Source organism: Nanorana parkeri, unplaced genomic scaffold, assembly GCF_000935625.1.
Source record: "Nanorana parkeri isolate BGI_ZX_2015 unplaced genomic scaffold, ASM93562v1 scaffold1, whole genome shotgun sequence".
Taxonomy (NCBI): Eukaryota; Metazoa; Chordata; class Amphibia; order Anura; family Dicroglossidae; genus Nanorana; species Nanorana parkeri.
In genome coordinates, this window is record NW_017306269.1 from 7,650,009 (window position 1) to 7,670,139 (window position 20,131).

General features: G+C 40.8%; 1 protein-coding gene across 1 annotated transcript in view; it reads right to left on the reverse strand.

Annotated features, from left to right (window-relative positions):
* The window catches only part of THADA (THADA, armadillo repeat containing), a 454,862-nt gene that overhangs the window by 94,503 nt on the left and 340,228 nt on the right, over positions 1-20,131 (reverse strand). Inside the window, exons 31-34 of the mRNA XM_018556404.1 lie at positions 17,467-17,843; positions 15,154-15,278; positions 5,826-5,898; positions 1,936-2,080 (exon numbers count right to left, since the gene is read on the reverse strand). Coding sequence (XP_018411906.1) covers positions 1,936-2,080; positions 5,826-5,898; positions 15,154-15,278; positions 17,467-17,843 — 720 coding nt within the window. The remainder of the gene's footprint in view (positions 1-1,935; positions 2,081-5,825; positions 5,899-15,153; positions 15,279-17,466; positions 17,844-20,131) is intronic.

Consider the following 20,131-nt stretch of genomic DNA (forward strand, 5'->3'; position numbering starts at 1 on the left):
ACATATATCTATATATAGATCTATATAGATATATAGATATATATAAAAGAAAAAGACACACTTATATGTACATATACCAGGGAACATTTATTAATGTCATTGCACATGCATTTTGCACGCAGATATGTTAGCATTTATCACTGCTGCCAAATAGCGATTGTCTGTCTCTTTTCTATATTGTGTAGCAACTGTGAGCGCTTATTTATGAATGAAATCCAACCAGATAATTTTTGCAGAACTTAGAAGTGCTTAGGAGCACTGTTTAAATACGCACAGATGAGTTCATTTTCATTGCAGCTAATTGATTACTCAAAATGCGTATAAAAATAAATATGTCCCTAAATTGCTTTTAAAATGAAACAAGCAACAGACTAAAAACTGCAACAAACAGTTTTAATAAAATGCCCCCACTGTATATGTACACACACACAGGGGAATATTTATTAATTACCCAATATTTGCATAAATAAAATCTGTCGCTAAATGAAACAAGCAACAGATTAAGAACCTGAGGGGAAAAAATATTGTTTTAATAAAATGTCCCCACTGTATATATAAAAACAGAGGAATATTCAGCAATTCTGTCCCAAACAAGGCAATGCTAAACAGAAGCAATGAGACAGATTTACTAAAAGGTTGTAGCTTGATTCACGAATCCCTCCCTCTGCTGCTCCAAAGTAGCACTGCACCAATATAAGGCCCCATTCACACTAAGCGACACTTACCTTGAGCGGATCCGCGCAGCCGGGATAGCGCGACTGTTCGGGGAGACGGTCCAGCGACGATCGCACAACCTTCACCGCCGGCTGCATGCAAAAATAGAAAAATTGTGCGACATCCGCGTGGAAAAATGGTCCCACACAAGCGACACACGACCGCGTCGAGCGGCATGGAGCTGTTTTATAGAACAGCTCCATTGAAAATCATTGGACGGTGACTTCTCGCTGCAAATATGCGCGATATCACGGTGGAAATCGTGCGATTAAACGCCCAGTGTGAATGGACACTCAAACCTGACCCTGATCAGTTTTAAACTGTGCGTTTGCTTTGAGTGAAATCCTGTCTCATCTTCAGTGCTAAATGTGTTTCAGACTTTTACAAATTTTAGTTGGATGCCCAGAAAGTTGGGGGTCGCAAATATAAAAACAAAACTGTGGAATAGGCTTTGCTAAATACGAAGTGGCTCAATTTGCATCTAATTGTGTTCCTAGATGACTCGATAGATGTCCCTTGCAGTATTTTGAACCCGAGAGACTCATAATACCCCTAATAAAATTGTGTATTATCAAAATGAAATCTAAAATGAAGGTATTACAGTAAGGAGTGGTATTTTCCTTTACACAATGGACTTCCTGCCATAACCCTCCAGGTAAATACTGCTGTCATTGCTCTCCTTTAGTCTAGTACTATATGTTCTATTTCCCGCACAGTAACTTTTTAATTGGGCTTCATTGGTCCATTAAACAAACATCCAGAATAGGAAAGTGTCTGCAAGAAGATGTTTGTGTTACCACTAGAGAGACATCATCCGTTTTTAATGTTTCCAACATGCCTTGGAATAATGAATGGGGGAAGCTAATTACCACACGCGGAAGAACTGTTTTCATCAGTAAAATTTAACTTCCCTGATATATGCTGTGCTAAGCAAATGGACAAGTGGGCCTTGTGACACTGTTGCACTGTTTTAGAACCTGCTTCATGTTGGAAATCCCCTTTAACAGACAAAATGGCAATTTTTTCACTTGTGTGCAGGAAAGGATGTACCATTTCTGGCATGTCAACACATAAATGGACTTCAAGCTTCTAGTAAATTTTAATGATGATGACCTTCAAGGGAAGGCAAAACAGACGACATAAGCGGCTGTACATTCCATTACAGGTCATGCAGCAGGTCTCCACAAAGAACTGTACCATCAACACACATTGTACTCTTACCCAGAAGAGGCAGCTGACTGGTCAACAAATGTGGAGCAATATAAACCAGGATCTCAGCTGCTGCCAGTTTCACTTCAGTCTGGAGTTCATCCCCACAGCAGTGAACCATGAGCGTCACCCAATCCTTCATCTCTGACTCAGTGGCCTGTGGAAGAAAGATCAACGTCAGATGATCGAGATGAGGCCTGCAATAGTGAGTCAGCCTCATAAATCTTATATCTGTGTCAACATATAATGTTTCGGAGGTTCGTGAAACAAAAGAAACACTTAAAAAAGCTATTTTTCATGAAATTCATTTTTCAACGCCTGTATCCCATTAAAATGAGAATAAATGGGTGTTGGGTTCAAGAAGGTTGCAGATTTTGAAGTGCATGTCAACCCAAAAGCTAAGACTTTATACAGTATATGGCATGGGATGCACTCTGTAACCCCAATAGTTACATGGTAGATAAGGTTGAAAACATACATAGGCCCATTAAGTTCAACGTGCGTGTGTTAGGGTTGCCACCTGTCCCGGATTCACCTGGACAGTCGGGTTTTGAGTGCTGTCTGTGCTGTTTCCGGGTTTAAGGCCAGCTGAAACCCAGACACAGCACATACAGGACTCAAAACCCAGACTGTCCAATTGAATCCGGGACAGGTGGCAACCCTTGTGTGCATGCGTGTTCTATGTGTTTGATCCAGAGGAAGGGGAAAAAGATCCCTACAAGCATAGGTCAATTTGCTGTCAGACAATAAGAAAAAAAAAAATAGAAAAAGCTGTTGATTTTGTCAGAGATTCAAAGTTGCCCCTTGTCCTCTGTACACTTCCTGTGTTATCTCATGGAATCTATGCAGCTCTTATCTTGGTACTACAAGTCAGATAGTGACTGTGCTTTAGAGATGAAAACAGTGGGATGGATGGAGTAGTTTAGTGTTCTATACGTAGCGTAAAGGACATGAGGACGCCAAGGGACATTCCATCTCTGCAGGAGGAGAAGAAAGGCTGGAGGGAGCGATCTCACAGCCGGCCAAGGATCAGGTAAATATAACTTTGTTTTTTCTTCTCTAGACCATAATCAGCACTTAACCCTTGCAGTGCAGGGGTAGCCCCACTGCAAGGGTTAATTAAAAAAATTCTGCTTCAGTCCTTACATGTATTCTTAGCCTTAATGCCAACAAGACCCTCAAGACTAAAATATCACAACTTAAAAAAAGAAATAATAATAAATAGGAGGTGCACCGAAATGGAAATTTCAAAACCAAAATGAAACCGCAATTAAAAAAAATTGTCAGGCCGAAACCAAAAACGAAAATATTTTTTATTTAAATTTTTTCAAATATTTTATTTTTTATAAACTTTACATTTTTTTATCTTTATTTATTTTTATTTTTTACTTTACTTTTAGGGGCCTCAGGGGAAATATTAGGAGTCTAAACGGATCCCTGATATTTCCCTTTTAAAATTGAAAAAGAGATTGAGGGCACAAAGTCCTCAATCTCTTTTCCTGCAGCCCCAGTTATCAATGAACAGGAATCCTCTATGAATGTTCCTGTTCATTCATAACTTGAGAACATAGTGTGTTTACTATAACCACAATTATGAATGAACAGGAGATTATGTAGATCACTTCCCATTCATTCATAATTGAGGATATAGTCAATATGCTCTGTCCTCAATTATGTACAAACACTCAGCGATCACTGACTGCTTGTACCTCGCTCTCCTTCTGTGACAGCTGTCAGGGAGGCTGAGCGAGTGGTGCAGGGAGCAGAGCTGAGCCTCCTGTGACAGCACTGGCTGTCTCCGCCCCCACACCGATCTGCCGGACTGTGATAGGAGGCTGAGCGGTGTGGGAGGAGAGACGCCGGCCGCTCACATCGCTCTCCTCCCGAAGCGCTCGGCCGGCTGTCACACTTTCTCTCCTCCCCGCTGGGACACAGAGCAGCGCCCAGCGGGGAGGAAAGAAAGAAGGAATGTGCCGATGTATCGGCACAAAAATGGCACTTTCGGCATTTAGCCAAAAGTGACAGTTTCGGCGGCCGATATATCGGTGCATCCCTAATAATAAACAGCTAACGTCTTGTATTATAACGTGCAACAGTTATGGCACACACTTGCTCACACTCCATATAGACTTAAATGTACAAGATTCTTCTCATTGTGGCAGTCAACTGACATTGAAGAGCACAATGAAACCCTCAGCTGGCTACAAATACATTACTAAGACGGAGCTACACTTCACGTGTCTAAACCAATGCAGAAATGTTGAATCAGTGACACAAATAAGAAAATAATTGAGAGAATGACGCACATCACATTTACTTGTATGAACTTCCAGGAGGCCAGCTTCACTGAAATCATAATTACAAGTAAATCAAATGATTCAGTGAAACATTTATGAACAGACTTGAGGAAGAACTGCAGGGGAAAAAGTCCATGAAAGCATACACAGACACACAAAAGATTATCTCTAAACACTTTCTAAAATGTCCATCATGTGTTCTGATGCCTGTGATCGTGTCACTGTCATGTAAAGAGGAATTCTGGGCAACAAGTAAAGTCAATTAATGAACTCCTAATGCTCTCGAGCAGACACATCAGCTGTGCTAAAACCACAAAGTTCACTCAATTTACCGTTATCTGAATTGGTGTAATTTACAGCTGCCAGATGCTCCGGGGAAGGGGTGAGAGGGTGCCACCGTAAGCCATGGGGACACTTTCATTTTTTATGGGGATATCCTGTTAAAACTACCTTCTATGGCACAGTCCGCACAACCATTACAGTTAAAGTTGGATTTCTGGAACATTAGCCTTGTGTTGTTTTAAGATTACAGCATATACCAGCCACATAAACATTCTTCATTTTAACCTTAGTTGAAAGTTTCCCTTTGCTGCTATCAATGTCTCCGATATCCGGTCGTACTGACCATTTACCAATGCTTGCAGTCTGTGAGCAGGGTGACTGGTCTCCTCACTGCCCCTGCTGCAGTTATAGAATTACCAGGCAGAATCTAGGGGTGGAAGCTGATGCAGTGCATACAAGCAATGCCTGCCCAAGGCACCACACCTCATAACTAAGCCTCTTCTGCCGTTCCATTGCGTATGTACCACCCACATCCATGCTGTGAACCCCACTTCCTGGGAGCTGAAGAGTCATTTCAGCCTCTGGGGGTGACAAGGATAACTAAAGCATACAAGAAAAGGGGGGCGCTTAGCGGGGGCAGAGGGCAATGGGGCATTTATTTTGGCTATTGCCTGGACAGGGGCTTTAAAGAATGCTAAGGAAATTATAACGGAAGATGCAGCAGATTTGCACAATGGCCCATCGGTGTAAAAAAAATAAAAATGTATAACCTATACCATGATTTATTAGAAATACATACTGTGGACATTTTCTGTGACAAAAAAAACCCATTATTTTATTTGTAGGGTTTTAGTTGATTTGATTCATCTGCTGCATGTGAAATCTACAGCTGTTCTTCCTTATAACATTCTGCTTATATGGCCAGCATATAAAACATGATCTGTGGGATGGATTGTATACACCTCTAAAAATGTCCACTACCCTAGGAGATTTCTAAGGAACATATTAAAAAATAAAATGAGTTCCCAGGACAGCAAATGAGCAGGCGAGGAATTTTCAGCTTCATACTCTATAGCCTCCTTGGGAGGTTGCGCAATCACAGAACTGTGCTCAGTCTAGGCAAGTCTATGTGTTATGGTTCCAATACATAAAAATGAAGTAACCCATCTAATTTTAACACATCTGCAATGCTCCCTGGACAGCACTGGTTCCATGTACCTATGTTGTGCAATGCTAGAAACCAAGGCATACACTACATGCACATACAGATGGAAAGATGAGAGAGCTACCTGCTGCACAGTAATGTTCCACATTTTGCCTTACCTCCTGGTCCTTCCCAGCAAGACTGATGACCAATCGAGAGGACAGTTTTAACGATGAGCTCTGGATTTCCACACTGGAAAATACAAAGAAAAGAATATGATGTATTTAAAGGAAAAAAAGTGACAATATTTTCCAGAGGCTGAAGTATTGTCAGAACCATAGCTAGCTTCCTATCCAGGAGCCAAAGCTGACATTTCAGCTCTGTGTGGTTACTAGCTAGTTGAATCACATTCTGGCTTCCAGCATCTTTCTATCATTCTAAAGGCAAGACATGTTTGTCAGAATTCTCAGATCTACCATCAAATTGTGCTGTTATATCACATGACTCCCCCTAGTAGAATCTCCATTATTTAGAGTGTGTCTGAAGCCAACATTTTTTTTTTTAAGTTTTGGATAGAGGAGGGAAGGTTCAGAAGCACTGTCAGATTTTTGGATGTCTGTGTACCAGCTGGAGAGAATCACCCCTCTATTTGCCCTGGTGACCATAGTCACAGACACAGAAAATGGAAGGATATCCAGTTGCTACCAGAACCAGAGGTGAGGGGAAAATATCCCAGTGCGGACACTAGTTCCTTAGTGCTCTAATAGGGGAATTTATCGAACTTTGTAGAGATTTCCTCTAATTTCCAAAAAGTGAAGGCAAATCTCCCAAATGGGACACAGACAGCATAAAAAAACTGATGGGGGGGGGGGGGGAAACAGACAGGGTTAGTTTTGGAAAACATTATCTCCCCACCTACTTGATATTACAGAGAATGGAAAAAAAATCAACTATGGAGCTTTCAGAAAGAGGAAGTATCATTTTTTTTTATTGACATTAAGCTATGTGAATGGGAACATGTAACAAACATAACATAGGTGCTATCCCAATTTGGCTGTAAAAGTGGAAATACACTTTAAGATAAGCCACAATATGGCTATGGCAAACCTTTACCATTTTGCCTAGAGCTCAGCTTCAAATGCTATAGAAGAAATACTAGTATCTGAGATGCAAAACACTGTGCCAAAATATAATTATCCACAAATAAAATAGGTCTGGATTAATTATCTGTAAGGTTTACATTCCTGACTCTAGTCAGCAGGCTAGACTGTGCAGTCCCCCCAGATCTTGGCATGCAGCTAGCAATATGTCCAGAATGTTACCATGGAATGGGAAACCTGCAGCAGGGTGAATGTATTAAGATGTAGGTTGAGAAGACCACCTAAATCAATAATGAGTGGTAAAACCTGAATACATCAACAGGGGAGACAGTTATTTTCTGGGAATCAGTCGCTCATTCATTAGGTTCACTGTTTTTATGCCTATACAGTAGAATGAGCTACTTCTGTCTGGTTCTGCCAAGGCTTACATATGACCCATAGTATGCACAGGACGATTATGTCAATATCCTGTAGAACAAGGGGATAGAAAGAAAGCTGCCAATGTAAAGAATAGCGTCACACACCATCAACGGGCTTCAAGTAATGTTACTTGAAGTAACAGACCATTGGATGTAGCAAGATGCAGTCTGTTTCCTATGTGTCCTGCTCAGTCTGGACTTGAAAGCGGCAATTGAAATGAAAGGAAGACATTCCAGTGATGTAACTGGGAAGTCAGAATGTGTTTACCTCTCTACATAGATAATACAATAGCTGCAGTAGTAACATTTCTCTCTACAGGTGGACAATAAAATAGTGCACTTAGTTAGTGCCCCAACACACAATGGGCACTCCTAATTTCTCAGGGCATGGATGATAAGCAAACTGTAGGAAAACACAGGATCCTTCGGTGAAGCTTTACACCAAACTAAAGGAAGGTCATGTTACAGCCTTTGATGGCACTGACACTGCAAGTCTTTCTCCCTAAAGCCTCACCAGAGATCGCTGAAGACAGGAGCCTGCACAGAAAATGTACTTTACCGGCACCAAATGAAGACGGGTAGCACTGTAAAGCCTTCTATATACAGGAGATACACACATGTCTTGTTCCATCATATATCCCAAAAATAAGCCTATTATTCCTTATTTCAGGGTAGTGGGCAGAGCCCTGCAAGTCAATGCAATTTTTGCATCGTCCACTTTCCCGAAATGAGGAAAAATGTGATATGTGATGGAACGAGACATGAGAATACCTCCTGTTTTAAGAAGGCCTTACTGTGCTGCACAATTAATAGAGTGAGGGCTTTTTTAATGCTTTAGTCCCATCTTACCATAACTTGTATGGTTATACTATTCTATTAAAAAAAGGTTTAATTCTGTACTGGTTTCATCTGTATGCTGTCTGTGCCCCAAACTGGAGAGATTCCCCTCACTTCCTAAGCCCCTGTCGTGGTTACTGAATAAGTCTGTATAAGTCTGAATAAGTCTTTCTATGTCTCCCAGGGTACAAAGTTTTTGATCAAATGGTCTATTGTCAGAGAGTGGATAATCTTAGAATAATGAAAGTAGTTGTTGTCCTTCCTAGCTAAATCATTGCTCCGGGGTATGCAAGATAAAAATCTGGAAATTGATTACTGCTCTATACATTTGGTACCAAAAACCTTGGAGAAGCACAGTTAGGGTACACAAAAAAAACAATGCTGGCAGCTGGTTTTCATCCTATTACCTACACTACAATAGTTTATACAGATAATGAGGACAGTAACTGTGCCAATGAGTGTAGGACTTTTTGTTTACTCTCTTGAGATCCAACCATCGTAACTAGTGGAACCATAAGAATACAGTTCAGTACAAGCCCTTGAGACTTGATGACTGCAATTTTCATCCCTTCCAATGAGTGATAGGTATGTTTTTTTTGCGTAATCAACCCACATTATTATGGATGATAGTGGAAATCCAACATGAATTGGCTTTCCCAAAATGTGTGATGGAAGATTGATTTAAGGAGGCATGGGAGCCAAGGAGTCCTATGAAAAGTACTATATTCTGTCTGGTGTGTAATCCATCTTGTATCCTATTACACCTTCATGCTTAACGCTCTGTACATTCATAACATGGTAGTAAAGGTACTTTTCTATTGTTTGGAAACATCTTTGTATGGTCTGCAGTACCCCTTTTAAAAGCTCAAATAACTCTCTGTTGACATGACTTCAATGGAATTACCAATGATCTTTTCACAACCAGCAAGTGTAAAAATTACATTCAAGTCCATTTACATTCCCTTAAAAGTCTTTAACACCTCATTGCCTTGCTTGAACAAGGAAGTTGTACAGTGCTGGGAACACAAGGCAGTAACTTCCAATGACTTTGCCCATTGATAGAGCTCTGCAGACAGATGGCTGCCATGACAGCAGGTGCTTACAGCGGTGGCAATAAAGCAGACACTGCCTCATAAATACATCTACAGTCTGCTGGAAACTACAGTATACAACCTGTGCATGTTCGGTGATCCATGAGGAATCCTCAGTGAACCAGGAACATTTCCATAGCTGGATGTACACTATATATATATAATGTGTATATATATATATATATATATATGTATATTTTATAACAATACAATTGTAATATTATAAACTGCTGTTCTTTGGAAACAAAATGTCATGAAAAAGGAATTATTCTGAATGAAATATTAATGCAAAGTGTATCTGTAGCATTTGTGTGCTGTTTTCTGTGCATGGCAGCACTCTTACAACACACATCTAAGGCCTCAGCTACAGTCACAGCAGGATATGTAAGTGTGAAAGAGTCTATTACCAGGTGAGGGCCAAGTGCTGTGTGACTGCAAACTGATTACACCTACATTAAAACCATTTGGCAAATAATTTTAAATAAAGTGTAGGTAAGTAAATGTCATTTATATATCTCTCCCTGCCCAAGGAGAGCTTACAAAATATTTCTGCACCAGTCACATACAGTTAGGTCTGGAAAAAATTGGACACGGACAGAATTTTCATAATTCTAGCTCTGAAGGCCACCACAAAGGATTTGACATGAAACAGTCGAGATGCAATTAAAGTGCAGACTTTCATCTTTAATTGAAGGGGTTGAACAAAAATATGATATGAAACGTTTAGGAATTGCAACCATTTTCATACACAGTCCCCTTATTTCAGGGACTCAAATGTAAGTGGACAAACAAACACAATCATAAATAAAATGTTCATTGTTAATACATTGTGGTGAATCATTTGCAGGCAAGTATTGCTTGAAGCAGTGTCAATTTTGACAGCAGATTTCAATTGAGTTTAGTCATAGTCTTTCGACTAAAATGCCATTTAGTTTTAGTCATCTGAATTGTTTTAGGCCTTGTTCACACCAAATGCAGAGCAGATCTGCATGAGTTTCTGCACACGCAGTGCAGCGGGTTGTGCCGCATTTTTGCAGCGTTTTTGATGCTTTCCGGGCCATTTTTGGTTAAAAAAAATTATAATATATTTTTTTAAAGTTTAAAATGGGCTTTCAGTGCATTCCAGGGCGTTTGCATGCGGTCCAGAGCAGGTAAAATAGGGCCTGCTGCAGTGTTTTTTACCCGCTCTGGAATGGGACGCTGCGATGTGAACTGGAGCTAAAAATACCATTGGAATACATTGTACGCAGTTTTGCTCCGGTCTGTAACTGCTCTGCTCCTGGATTGTTTTAGTCTAGTTTTAGTTGACTAAAATCTAGTGGGTTTAGTTAAAGAGTAATTTAAGAATTTTGCTAAAATTTCCAATCTCCTTATATACTCCCGAAGTAACCTGTTATTACTTATGGTATTAAGGTTCGAACATGCAATACATGAGCCATTCCAAGCCTTCTCCATACTTTGTTCTTCCCATCATTCTGGTACAGGTTGCGCTTAGTTTCATCTGTCTAAACAAAGCAGTTCCAAAACTGGGCTGGCTTTTTTAGATTTTTTTAGCAAAGTCTACTCTGGTTTTTCTATTCTTGAGGCTTATAAATGGCGTGCACCTGGTGGTGAACCCTCTGTATTTGCTCTAGTGAAGTCTTCTTTTTATGGTAGACTTGGATAATGATATGCCTACCTCCTGGAGAGTGTTTTTCACTTGGCTGGATGTTGTGATCCTACGATCATGCACCATTGTCGTTTTTCATGCACGTCCAGGCCTTTTTCTGTTGAAAAGCTTACCAGTACATTCTTTTTTTCTCAGAATGCACCAAACTGTTGACAACTCCTACTGTTCCCACTATCTCTCTGATGGATGCAACCTAAGGATGGCCTGTTTCACTTGCATTGAGAGCTCCTCTGAATGCATGTTGTGGATTGACCGCAACAGCTTTCAAATGCGAATGGCATACGTGGAATCAACTCCAGACCTTTTTTCCTGTTTAATTGATGATGAAATAATGAAGTAATAGCCCACCCCCTGTCCATGAAACAGCTTTCGAGACAATTGGTCCCTTGAAAAAGAGGGGACTACATAATAAAGAGCTGTAATTCCTAAAATCTTCTTCCAGTATGGATGTGTTATCCCTCAACTTCGAGATTGCATTCTTTATTTAATTGTAAAAATGATTTCCAGACTTAACTGTAAGTATGCACAAAGGACATACATCCACGCACAAGCACGCTCTAGGGTAAATATGGCCTGCCTAGCTTTTAGACTGCCCAGGAAGTATAGAGAGGCAATCTTTTATCTTACTGCTCATCTAAGCTAGTTCTGTATATCAACAGGGCTGTGAAGAACTGAGTATTGTGAATAATCTGGGATGAAAACCTCAATTGACGGCTGATTTATGGCCTTAGAACCATGCAGGACTCAGTAACTCAGTAACGTAGTGATTACGGAAGAAAAGTAAATTGCATCTGTAGCCAAACACATTTAAATGAAGACCCTGATGATTTTTCTAGTTCCCACAATTTATCGTTACACCCTCTGGTTCATATTGCTTTCTTATCACAAAATCTGACCTGGTGCATTAGTATTGTGAAATCTGAGATTTTGTGAGCGCCCAATGACTGGACTATCATAAGAAGCAGGGTTTTGAACGGATACCAGGGAGCTGAGGGAACAAGTGGAAATACCAGAGTGCAAACTCGTCTACCGGTACACTGCCGGTTAGTGAGCCGGCACAGTGGAGGAGCATGGTGCGCAATGCAGCTTGAGAGAAAATGATATTTGTTTGCCTCACATTTGCTGGGAGTGACACAAAGTTTGGAGTAAAAGTGATACTCTTTACTGGCTAGCAAGTTATTAAAGAACCATGGTTTTTGGGATTCCTTTTGGGATCCTTTCATCAGGCTTTATACATTTCTGAAAACGGTTCTGAAAAACATTTACTGGTAGTTGCAAAGCTGCAAGAAGGGACTGATGACATTTACAGGACAGCACAGAAGAAACAAAAATGTTTTCATGCTTTATGTGTCCATGTCATCACGTCTGTTAACATAGCTAGCTTTATATTAATATTTAAGTATGGGTTCACGTTAAAATAGACTTTTAAAATTTTGTGTTGTACAACTTTAAATAATAAAAGGTGTTCTCTTAGTAATTTTGCATGAGCAGGTCTGGAAGAAGAACTGTACAACTCCATTCTCTATTTTCAAAGGCAATTAGCCATTTTAATCACAACAGCAGCAAAGCTGAATGGCACTAAATGTCTGCCAGGGGAGCATTTACAGCTGGCTGCTCTGTCTGGTATTTCTCTATATCCACCAGGGTTGTCTAATAAATTGAATTGTGAGGAGATAAGAGCAGGTTTGTTTATCTTCCAATAGGCTTCAGCAGCCTGAATTTAAATTGTAAAGAAAACATCCAACCTGATCTCATAAAGCCTAACTCCATCCATTTTATTTTTTAGTTTTGGATAGAGTAGACAATTTGTGTCAGGTTTTTAATTATGTGGCCCCATTGGGGAGATTTCCTCTTACTTCCAGTCCCTACAAATTGTGGGGGGGGTTGCCAGCAGGTTAAAAAAAAAGCACCGGCAGGAACAAAAAACATTGCCAGAAACTCTACTCATTCCTGGACCTTCTAAAATGTGTTTTTCTTTTGGTTCCTGTTGTAATTCCCAGTTATGACAGGGACAGGAGGTGGGTGGCAATCTGACCATGTTTTAGATTACACCCTAAATATGGGTGAGACTCCTTTTTGCATTTTAAGGTACCACAACTTCTCACAGTATGGGTTGCCAAAAGATCGACCCATTCATGTACAGGTTATCTCATTCATTTGGGTAATACTGTGCAATGTGAGGTAACAAGGCCCCTTCACACATACAGCGGTAACCTGTGCGGTGCCGGACCGCATCATCGCAGGTCACTGCTAGGACACATAGAAAACAATTGTGTCCCATTCACACAACAATGCAGTGAGTGGTGCACTGCGGTAAAATGCAAACAGGCTGCATTTGCTTGCAGCGCATTGTATGCCACCGCAGGTCGCACACACATCAGCACAGAGCTCGGTGCTGTTGTGTGGGAACCTGAATGGAGTGCACACATTGTGCACTTCAGTCCACATAAAAATGTAAAACATATAAACAGTGACATCTGCCGGTGTACCAAACATTGCACACTACCAGAGCTGTCACAATGCACTAGCCCGTCCAATGAAATGCAGCATTCCAGCAGACAGACTAGTGTGAACAGGTCCTCACACAAGTAATGCTCTATTCTAACTGAAAATACAAAGTGAAATATCTTGCATAAACACCTCGTAAAATGGTCTGCAAATTGGGCATATGGTCTTATACACAAGTAGTCCACTAGCTTTCAACAATACAAGAACACATTGCTCAATGTTTAAAAAGGAACTGGAGTATGTGTCTATACAGAAATACAGATTATAGACACCCACACCAGGGAAAAATATTCATCAACCAAAAGTGATATTCCAGGGAACTGCTGCTTGACATACAGACTGTATAGAACGCTTGTTCGGGAAGATGTTGTAGTGTGTCTAATAATATCCGGAATCAGATAAATGTTTATATGAAATCCCGTAAGGACTGTACCAATGTCACTGCAATGAGTATAATGTTTCATCTGGAGATAGGACGGAATGCTTTAGGTTCTAAAACTGCAGTGCCTACCAAATATATTTCCTCAACTATTGGTAAAATATCTTCCTGTGTAATGTATCTCTTTAACCATCAGTAAGATATCTGCCTGCCAAATTTCTTCTTAACATCGTTAAGATGTCTGCCTGTCGAATATATCCCTTCAACCCCTATTGGTAATATATTTGCATGTCAAATTTATATCTTCTTAACCGGCAAGATATCTGCCTCTGGACTATATCTCCCCAACCATCGGCAAGATATCTGCCTGTCAAATATATATCCTAAACCATTGGTAAAATATCTTCCTGTCAAATACTGTGCATCTATTTAACCATCGGTAAGGTATCTCCCTGTGGAATGTATCTACGTAACAATCAGTAAAAAATCTGCTTGTCGAATTTATCTCTACAACCATTGGTAAAATATTGGCAGTCAAATATATATAATATAACCATTTTTAAGATTTCATAACAAGCAATGTGATATCAGAAGGACTGTAAATGAAAATGGATCATGTGCTACCCTCTTCTGTGAGGATGTATGAAAATTTACAACCCTTCACTATGAAGAGTTAACAATTAGCACTCTAAGCAACCACTTAAACCAATCATGAAAAAGACTTGTCTGGTGAACTTGATTTGCAACAGATGGAACATCATTTCAAATCAATACCTTCCGCTTTTACAAAGAAGCATTTGTCGTTTTTGTACCTAGAAAGTTAGACATAATGTTCAATTTATGAAACCTTTCTCAAGTATTTAGAAAAAACAAAACTTAAAAGGAGAACTATGAGGTGAGTGAAAATCACTCAGCCTCATAGTTCGAGCCAACATGTGAGAATTAAACTGTCACACGTCGGCTCAATAGATCGGGAAGTGAGCGAACACATACCGTCGCTCGCTCACTTCTCGATCCTGTCCCTGCAGAGAGCCGTGACTGTCACTCGCGGCTCCTTGCAGGGATTCCCCCCTCCCCACTTTGATCCTCCAGCGCTGACTGGCGGAATGGACAGGGCGGGTACAGCTGGCTCTGCCTCTAGATAGGCAGAGCCACCTGTCAATCACGCAGCTGGGTGAATCTCGACAGTAATGCCGGGATCCGTCCCGGCTGCGGCAGTCTCAGTGTACCGTGAGCTGTAGCTCGCAGTATACTGAGCTTTGGTTGACGGGAGGATGCTAGTTTATGTCCTCCCGTGACCCTGGGGAGAACTATGAGGAAAAGCACTGACCCTATAGTTCTCCTTTAAGTTGATGAATCAGGAGGATTACATTATTGTAGAATTTAAAAAAATAAATCACACAGAACATTGCTTCGCTTTAGTGATGAGAATGTGTTGTCACTGTATGTCTAATGGCTGTAGTGAAACATCAAATAAAAGTACAGCGGAACGATCAGTACACACCTGTGGCTTTTAGCAGATACAAGGTTTATAATCCTCCTTAGCAAATCTTTGGGTTCCATTTGGAAATTCTGTTTTGCCATCAAAAGGACATTTTCAACATTCATTTCATAAAGGATTCTCATCACCTGACAAGCAATCGGGAAAATGTTTTTGTGAAAATCAAGCAAAATTAGCTTTCAAGGTAAATATTGGTTGCATGTATTATTATTCAAGCCTCTCCTCACCAGGAGGCCTTTTTCCTATTTTGTCTCACCATTTTTCCTTTTTTGTTGCATTACCACCTGGAATTAAAATGGATTTTTATTTGGATTACATGTAATAGACATAGACAAAATAGTCCAAAATGGTGAAATGAAACCTAGAAATTAACTTGTTTTAAAAACAATAAAAAAACGAAAAGTGGTGTGTGCATGTGTATTCACCCCCTTTGCTATGAAGCCCCTACATAAGAAACCACTGAGAAAGCGGCACCACCAAGCAAGCGGTACCATGAAGACCAAGGAGCTCTCCCAACAGGCCACGGACAAAGTTATGGAGAAGTACAGCTCAGGGTTGGGTTATAAAAAAATATCCAAAACTTTGGACATCCCATGGAGCACCATTAAATCCATTATTACAAAAAGGAAAGAATATGGCACAACAAGCCTGCCAAGAAAGGGCCAACCAGCAAGACCCACAGACCAGGCAAGGAGGACATTCATCAAAGAGACCAAAGATAACCCTTGGGGAGCTGCAAAGCTCCACAGTGGAGACTGGAGTATCTGTCCATAGGACCACTTTAAGCCGTACACTCACCAGAGCTGGCCTTCATGGAACAGTGGCCAGAAAAAAAGCCATTGCTTACAGAACAAAAATAAGTAAACATGTTTGCTGTTCGCCGAAAAGCATGTGGGAGACTCCTCAAACATATGGAAGAAGGTACTCTGGTCAGATGAGACTAAAATTGAGCTTTTTCACCTTCAAGGAAAACACTATGTCTGGTGCAAACCCAAGACCTCTCATCACCCTGAGAATGCCACCCCATAGCGAAGCATGGTGGTGGCAGCATCATGCTGTGGGGATGCTTTTCATCGGCGTGGACTGGCAAACTGGTCAGAATTGAAGAAATGACGGATGGTGCTAAATACAGGGAAATTCCTGAGGGAATCTCTGCCAGAGATTTATGACTGGGACGGAGGTTCACCTTCCAGCAGGACAAGGACCCTAAGCATACTGCTAAAGCAACACTCACATGGTTTAAGGGGAAACATTTAAATGTCTTAGAATGGTCTAGTCAAAGTCCAGACGTCAATCCAAGAGGCTCTACAAAGTATTGACCTAGGGAGGGGGGGGGGGGAATAGTAATGCACGTTCAAGTTTTCTGTTTTTTATTTTCTTATTTCTTGTTTGCATCACAATCAAAAATATTTTGCCTCTTCAAAGTGGTAGTGTTGTGTAAATCAAATCATACAAACCCCCAAAAATTGATTTCAATTCCAGGTGGTAATGCAACGAAATAAGAAAAATGTCAAGGGGGGTGAATACTTTTGAAAGTCCTTGTAATTAATAGCTATTTGTAAGCATCTATCTTATGCTAAGCAATTGTTATATGTAAGACTGGAGGAGAGATGATGATGGTGTATAAGCATATTTCTATTTTATGTGACACATGAACAAAGTGTCATGCTCTACTTTTATTAATGTGGCATGAAAATGTTTCACTTGACATATTTCTCTTCATGCAGCAATCTTTGTTAATTACCCCCATTCTGTGTACTGTGTGCAGAAAGACACATCAACATTTTTGTCTTACATTATTTACCTATACGAATAGTGATATAAATGTATTTATTTGATATGGTTCTGCAAATACATCTCTGATAAATGCACCCGCATCTGTTATCAGAAAGTGAACAATGATTTGTAATCATTTCTCTTTTCTGCAGCATCGCAGTGGTTCAAACATTGGCCTGGAAGCATTGGTGTTCTCACTCTTGTTCCCACTGGTGACCCGCTTTTACGGTCTACTCTGTTGCAGGTTCTCTTGGTGTTCCCAATTCCTCCCAAAAACAGTTTGGTACACCTGTACTCTTCTCATCTATGAATAAAGTTTGCGGTACAGGACTTTTTTTTTTTTTAAGACCACTTTGCTTTCCAATTCCTCCCCCAATCCCAATACATACAGATAGAGGAGTTAGCTCCCACCCAGTTTGTTTCATGGTAAAAACATATGTAGACTGTAAAGGAAGGGGCTGACCACTGGGATCCAGAATTGTGAGTGGTGTAACATGTTACAAATAAATAATTGAACAAAATAAATAAACCAATAATTACCTGACACAGGCACTCTAAATTGTTTTCCTTGGTCACCATTTCAAATAGAGTTTTCTCTATAGCCGGACATAGCAGTGAGTCTGTAGCTCCCCCGTGGCTAGTCTTTTTGCACCGTAGAACAAATTCCAGTGCCAATAAACGAACTTCATACAATTCTGATACCAGCATCATCTGCACTAAGGAAGAAGGGTTCAGGACCCCGGCAGAATCCCTCCAACCAATACCTGGACTTCCAATCCAATTCAACATGGATAATATCAGCCTAGAAGTGCTCTGCATGTACAGAACTAGTCCGGGGACAGAGGCTGTGTACTGCGAGCCCTCCAATAATTCACACTCTTTAATGACACTGTGCACATCATCCCAAAAACTGGATCCTTGTGATAGACCTGACCAGAAAGCAGAAAAAAAAATAGTAATGCGATTTGTTTACTTGTGGAAAAGAAAAATATTTCTTAAAACACATAAGAAAACCCCATAATACTAATGTAGAAATATGTCGCATAGAGAAACATTTTTCATTTTCAGTAACTGGAAAAAAACCCCTTAAAATAGACCTCTAGACACAACACAAAAATCAATCATAATTACATGGTATGAAGAGCTCTATGTCAGCGTCTGCTTGTGGTTTTTGTCATTATTAGTTGAATGTAAAGGTATATGTAAATCCAATCGCTAAAATCTCATATAAGCTTTACCATGTTAATGCAAGAGTAACTTTATTCAAACAGGTAGTCTATAAAAAAAAAAAAAAAGACTACTATATATAATACACAGTGCTTTAGCAGACTTCGTATCATTCAGTTACATCTACTTTATTTTGTTCTGGCATAAAACTCCCTCAGCAATGTTTTGGTGATATAATTATATAGATAAGTAAGGGAACATTTAACATTCTACATAACGAAGATTCAATATCTACAGAGAATAAAATATATATTCACTATTACCTGAATCTTTGCTGGGTGGATAGGCAGCCTAAACTGTTATATATCAGACATTATGAACCCCATCACACCTGTGGAACACGCACTGGTATAATGCGGTGCCAATCATCCCAAAGCAAAGGCAGATTAGAGACCCTGTTGCCAGACCAATCACGTCAACAACAATCTTTCCATAAGATTATATGTGCATTTAATGTATTTTATGCTATTCACCTTGAAAAGCCTCCATGTGCAGACCTACGAAAGACCTAACACTGCTGCTGGGCACCGCCATCTTGGATCTGAAGTCAGCAGCCCCAGCAGGCTCACAGCTGTCTCTCAAGTGACACGTTATAGTATTTTGTTTCGCTCCAGGGGAGGGGTTGAGGAGCTTGGCTAGCACTGACAGTAATTAGACACTGTGCGAAGAGGGGAGGGCTATGATATGCAGGGCAGGTGGGGGCTGTGCTAGAGAATCGACTCTTTCTGGATTTGTCAAATTCATTAGAAAGTTCAAAGGCACATTGCAATGAATACAACATTAATTATCGAAAGGAAAAACACTGCAAGTAAGGATTTCATAAACCTGATTTTTTTTATGTGTTTGTATCTGCAATTTTTTAAGTTGGTGAAAGGGTCCCGTTAAAGGAGAACTATGAGGTGAGTGCTTTTCACTCACCTCATAGTTCTAGCCGACCTGTGACAATGAGACTGTCACAGGTCGGCTCAGTAGATCGGGAAGTGAGCGAACACATACCGGGTTCGCTCGCCTCTCGATCCTGTCACGGCTCTCTGCCGTGACAAGGGAGGGGCTGGATTCCCCCCTCCCCGCTCCGATCTGCCAGCGCTGACTGGCGGAACGGACGGGGGAGGGTACAGCTGGCTCTGCCTCTAGATAGGCAGAGCCAGCTGTCACTCACGCAGCTGGGCGGATTCCGTCATCTAAGACGTGATCCGCTCCGGCTGCGGCGTCTCAGTATACCGCGAGCTGTAGCTCGCGGTATACTGAGCTTAGGGTAACGGGAGGATGCTAGTTTGTGTCCTCCCGTTACCCTAAGGAGAACTATGGGGAAAAACACTGACCCCATAGTTCTCCTTTAAGGCAGAATGTGGCCCTAAGCATGGTAGCATCTTTGGGCCCCCATCTCTTTGACTGACATTGATAAGGACTGCGACATGCACAGAGGGGCAGTCCCATGTGAATCTTCTGTACTGGTATGGCCTGCCCCAACAGACACTAACTGCGTACACATGTATACTCCCATAAGTATCAGTCAGGCGCACAGCTTTGACCAATTGCACTTCCTGTTTACTGCAGAAGAATGAAGGATGTAGCTAAGCTCCCTGGACATGCACTAAATTACTGCCTCATTTGCCCCTTGGATAATCCAGCTCTCCACTGAAGGTTTCAACTTGCCAAGCCTAAATCTAAATCTTAGTGGTTAGCTCTTCTGCCTTGCAGCACTGAGGGTCCCCAGTTCATATCGCTGTCAGGACACTATCTGCACAAAGTTTGCATGTTCTCCCTGTGCTTGTGTGGGTTTCCTGCATAATCTGTTGCCGTTATATAAATAATGTAATTTAAATATATAAATCTTTGCCAGGTCCACCCCTCCACCACAAATCACATGACCAATGCATTGGCACAGTTGGGAGCTCATTTTTTTATTTTTAAAATAATAAATTGGTACATCTTAGCATTTATGAATGAAAAGTAGCAGGGCACTCCAGTCAGGGGA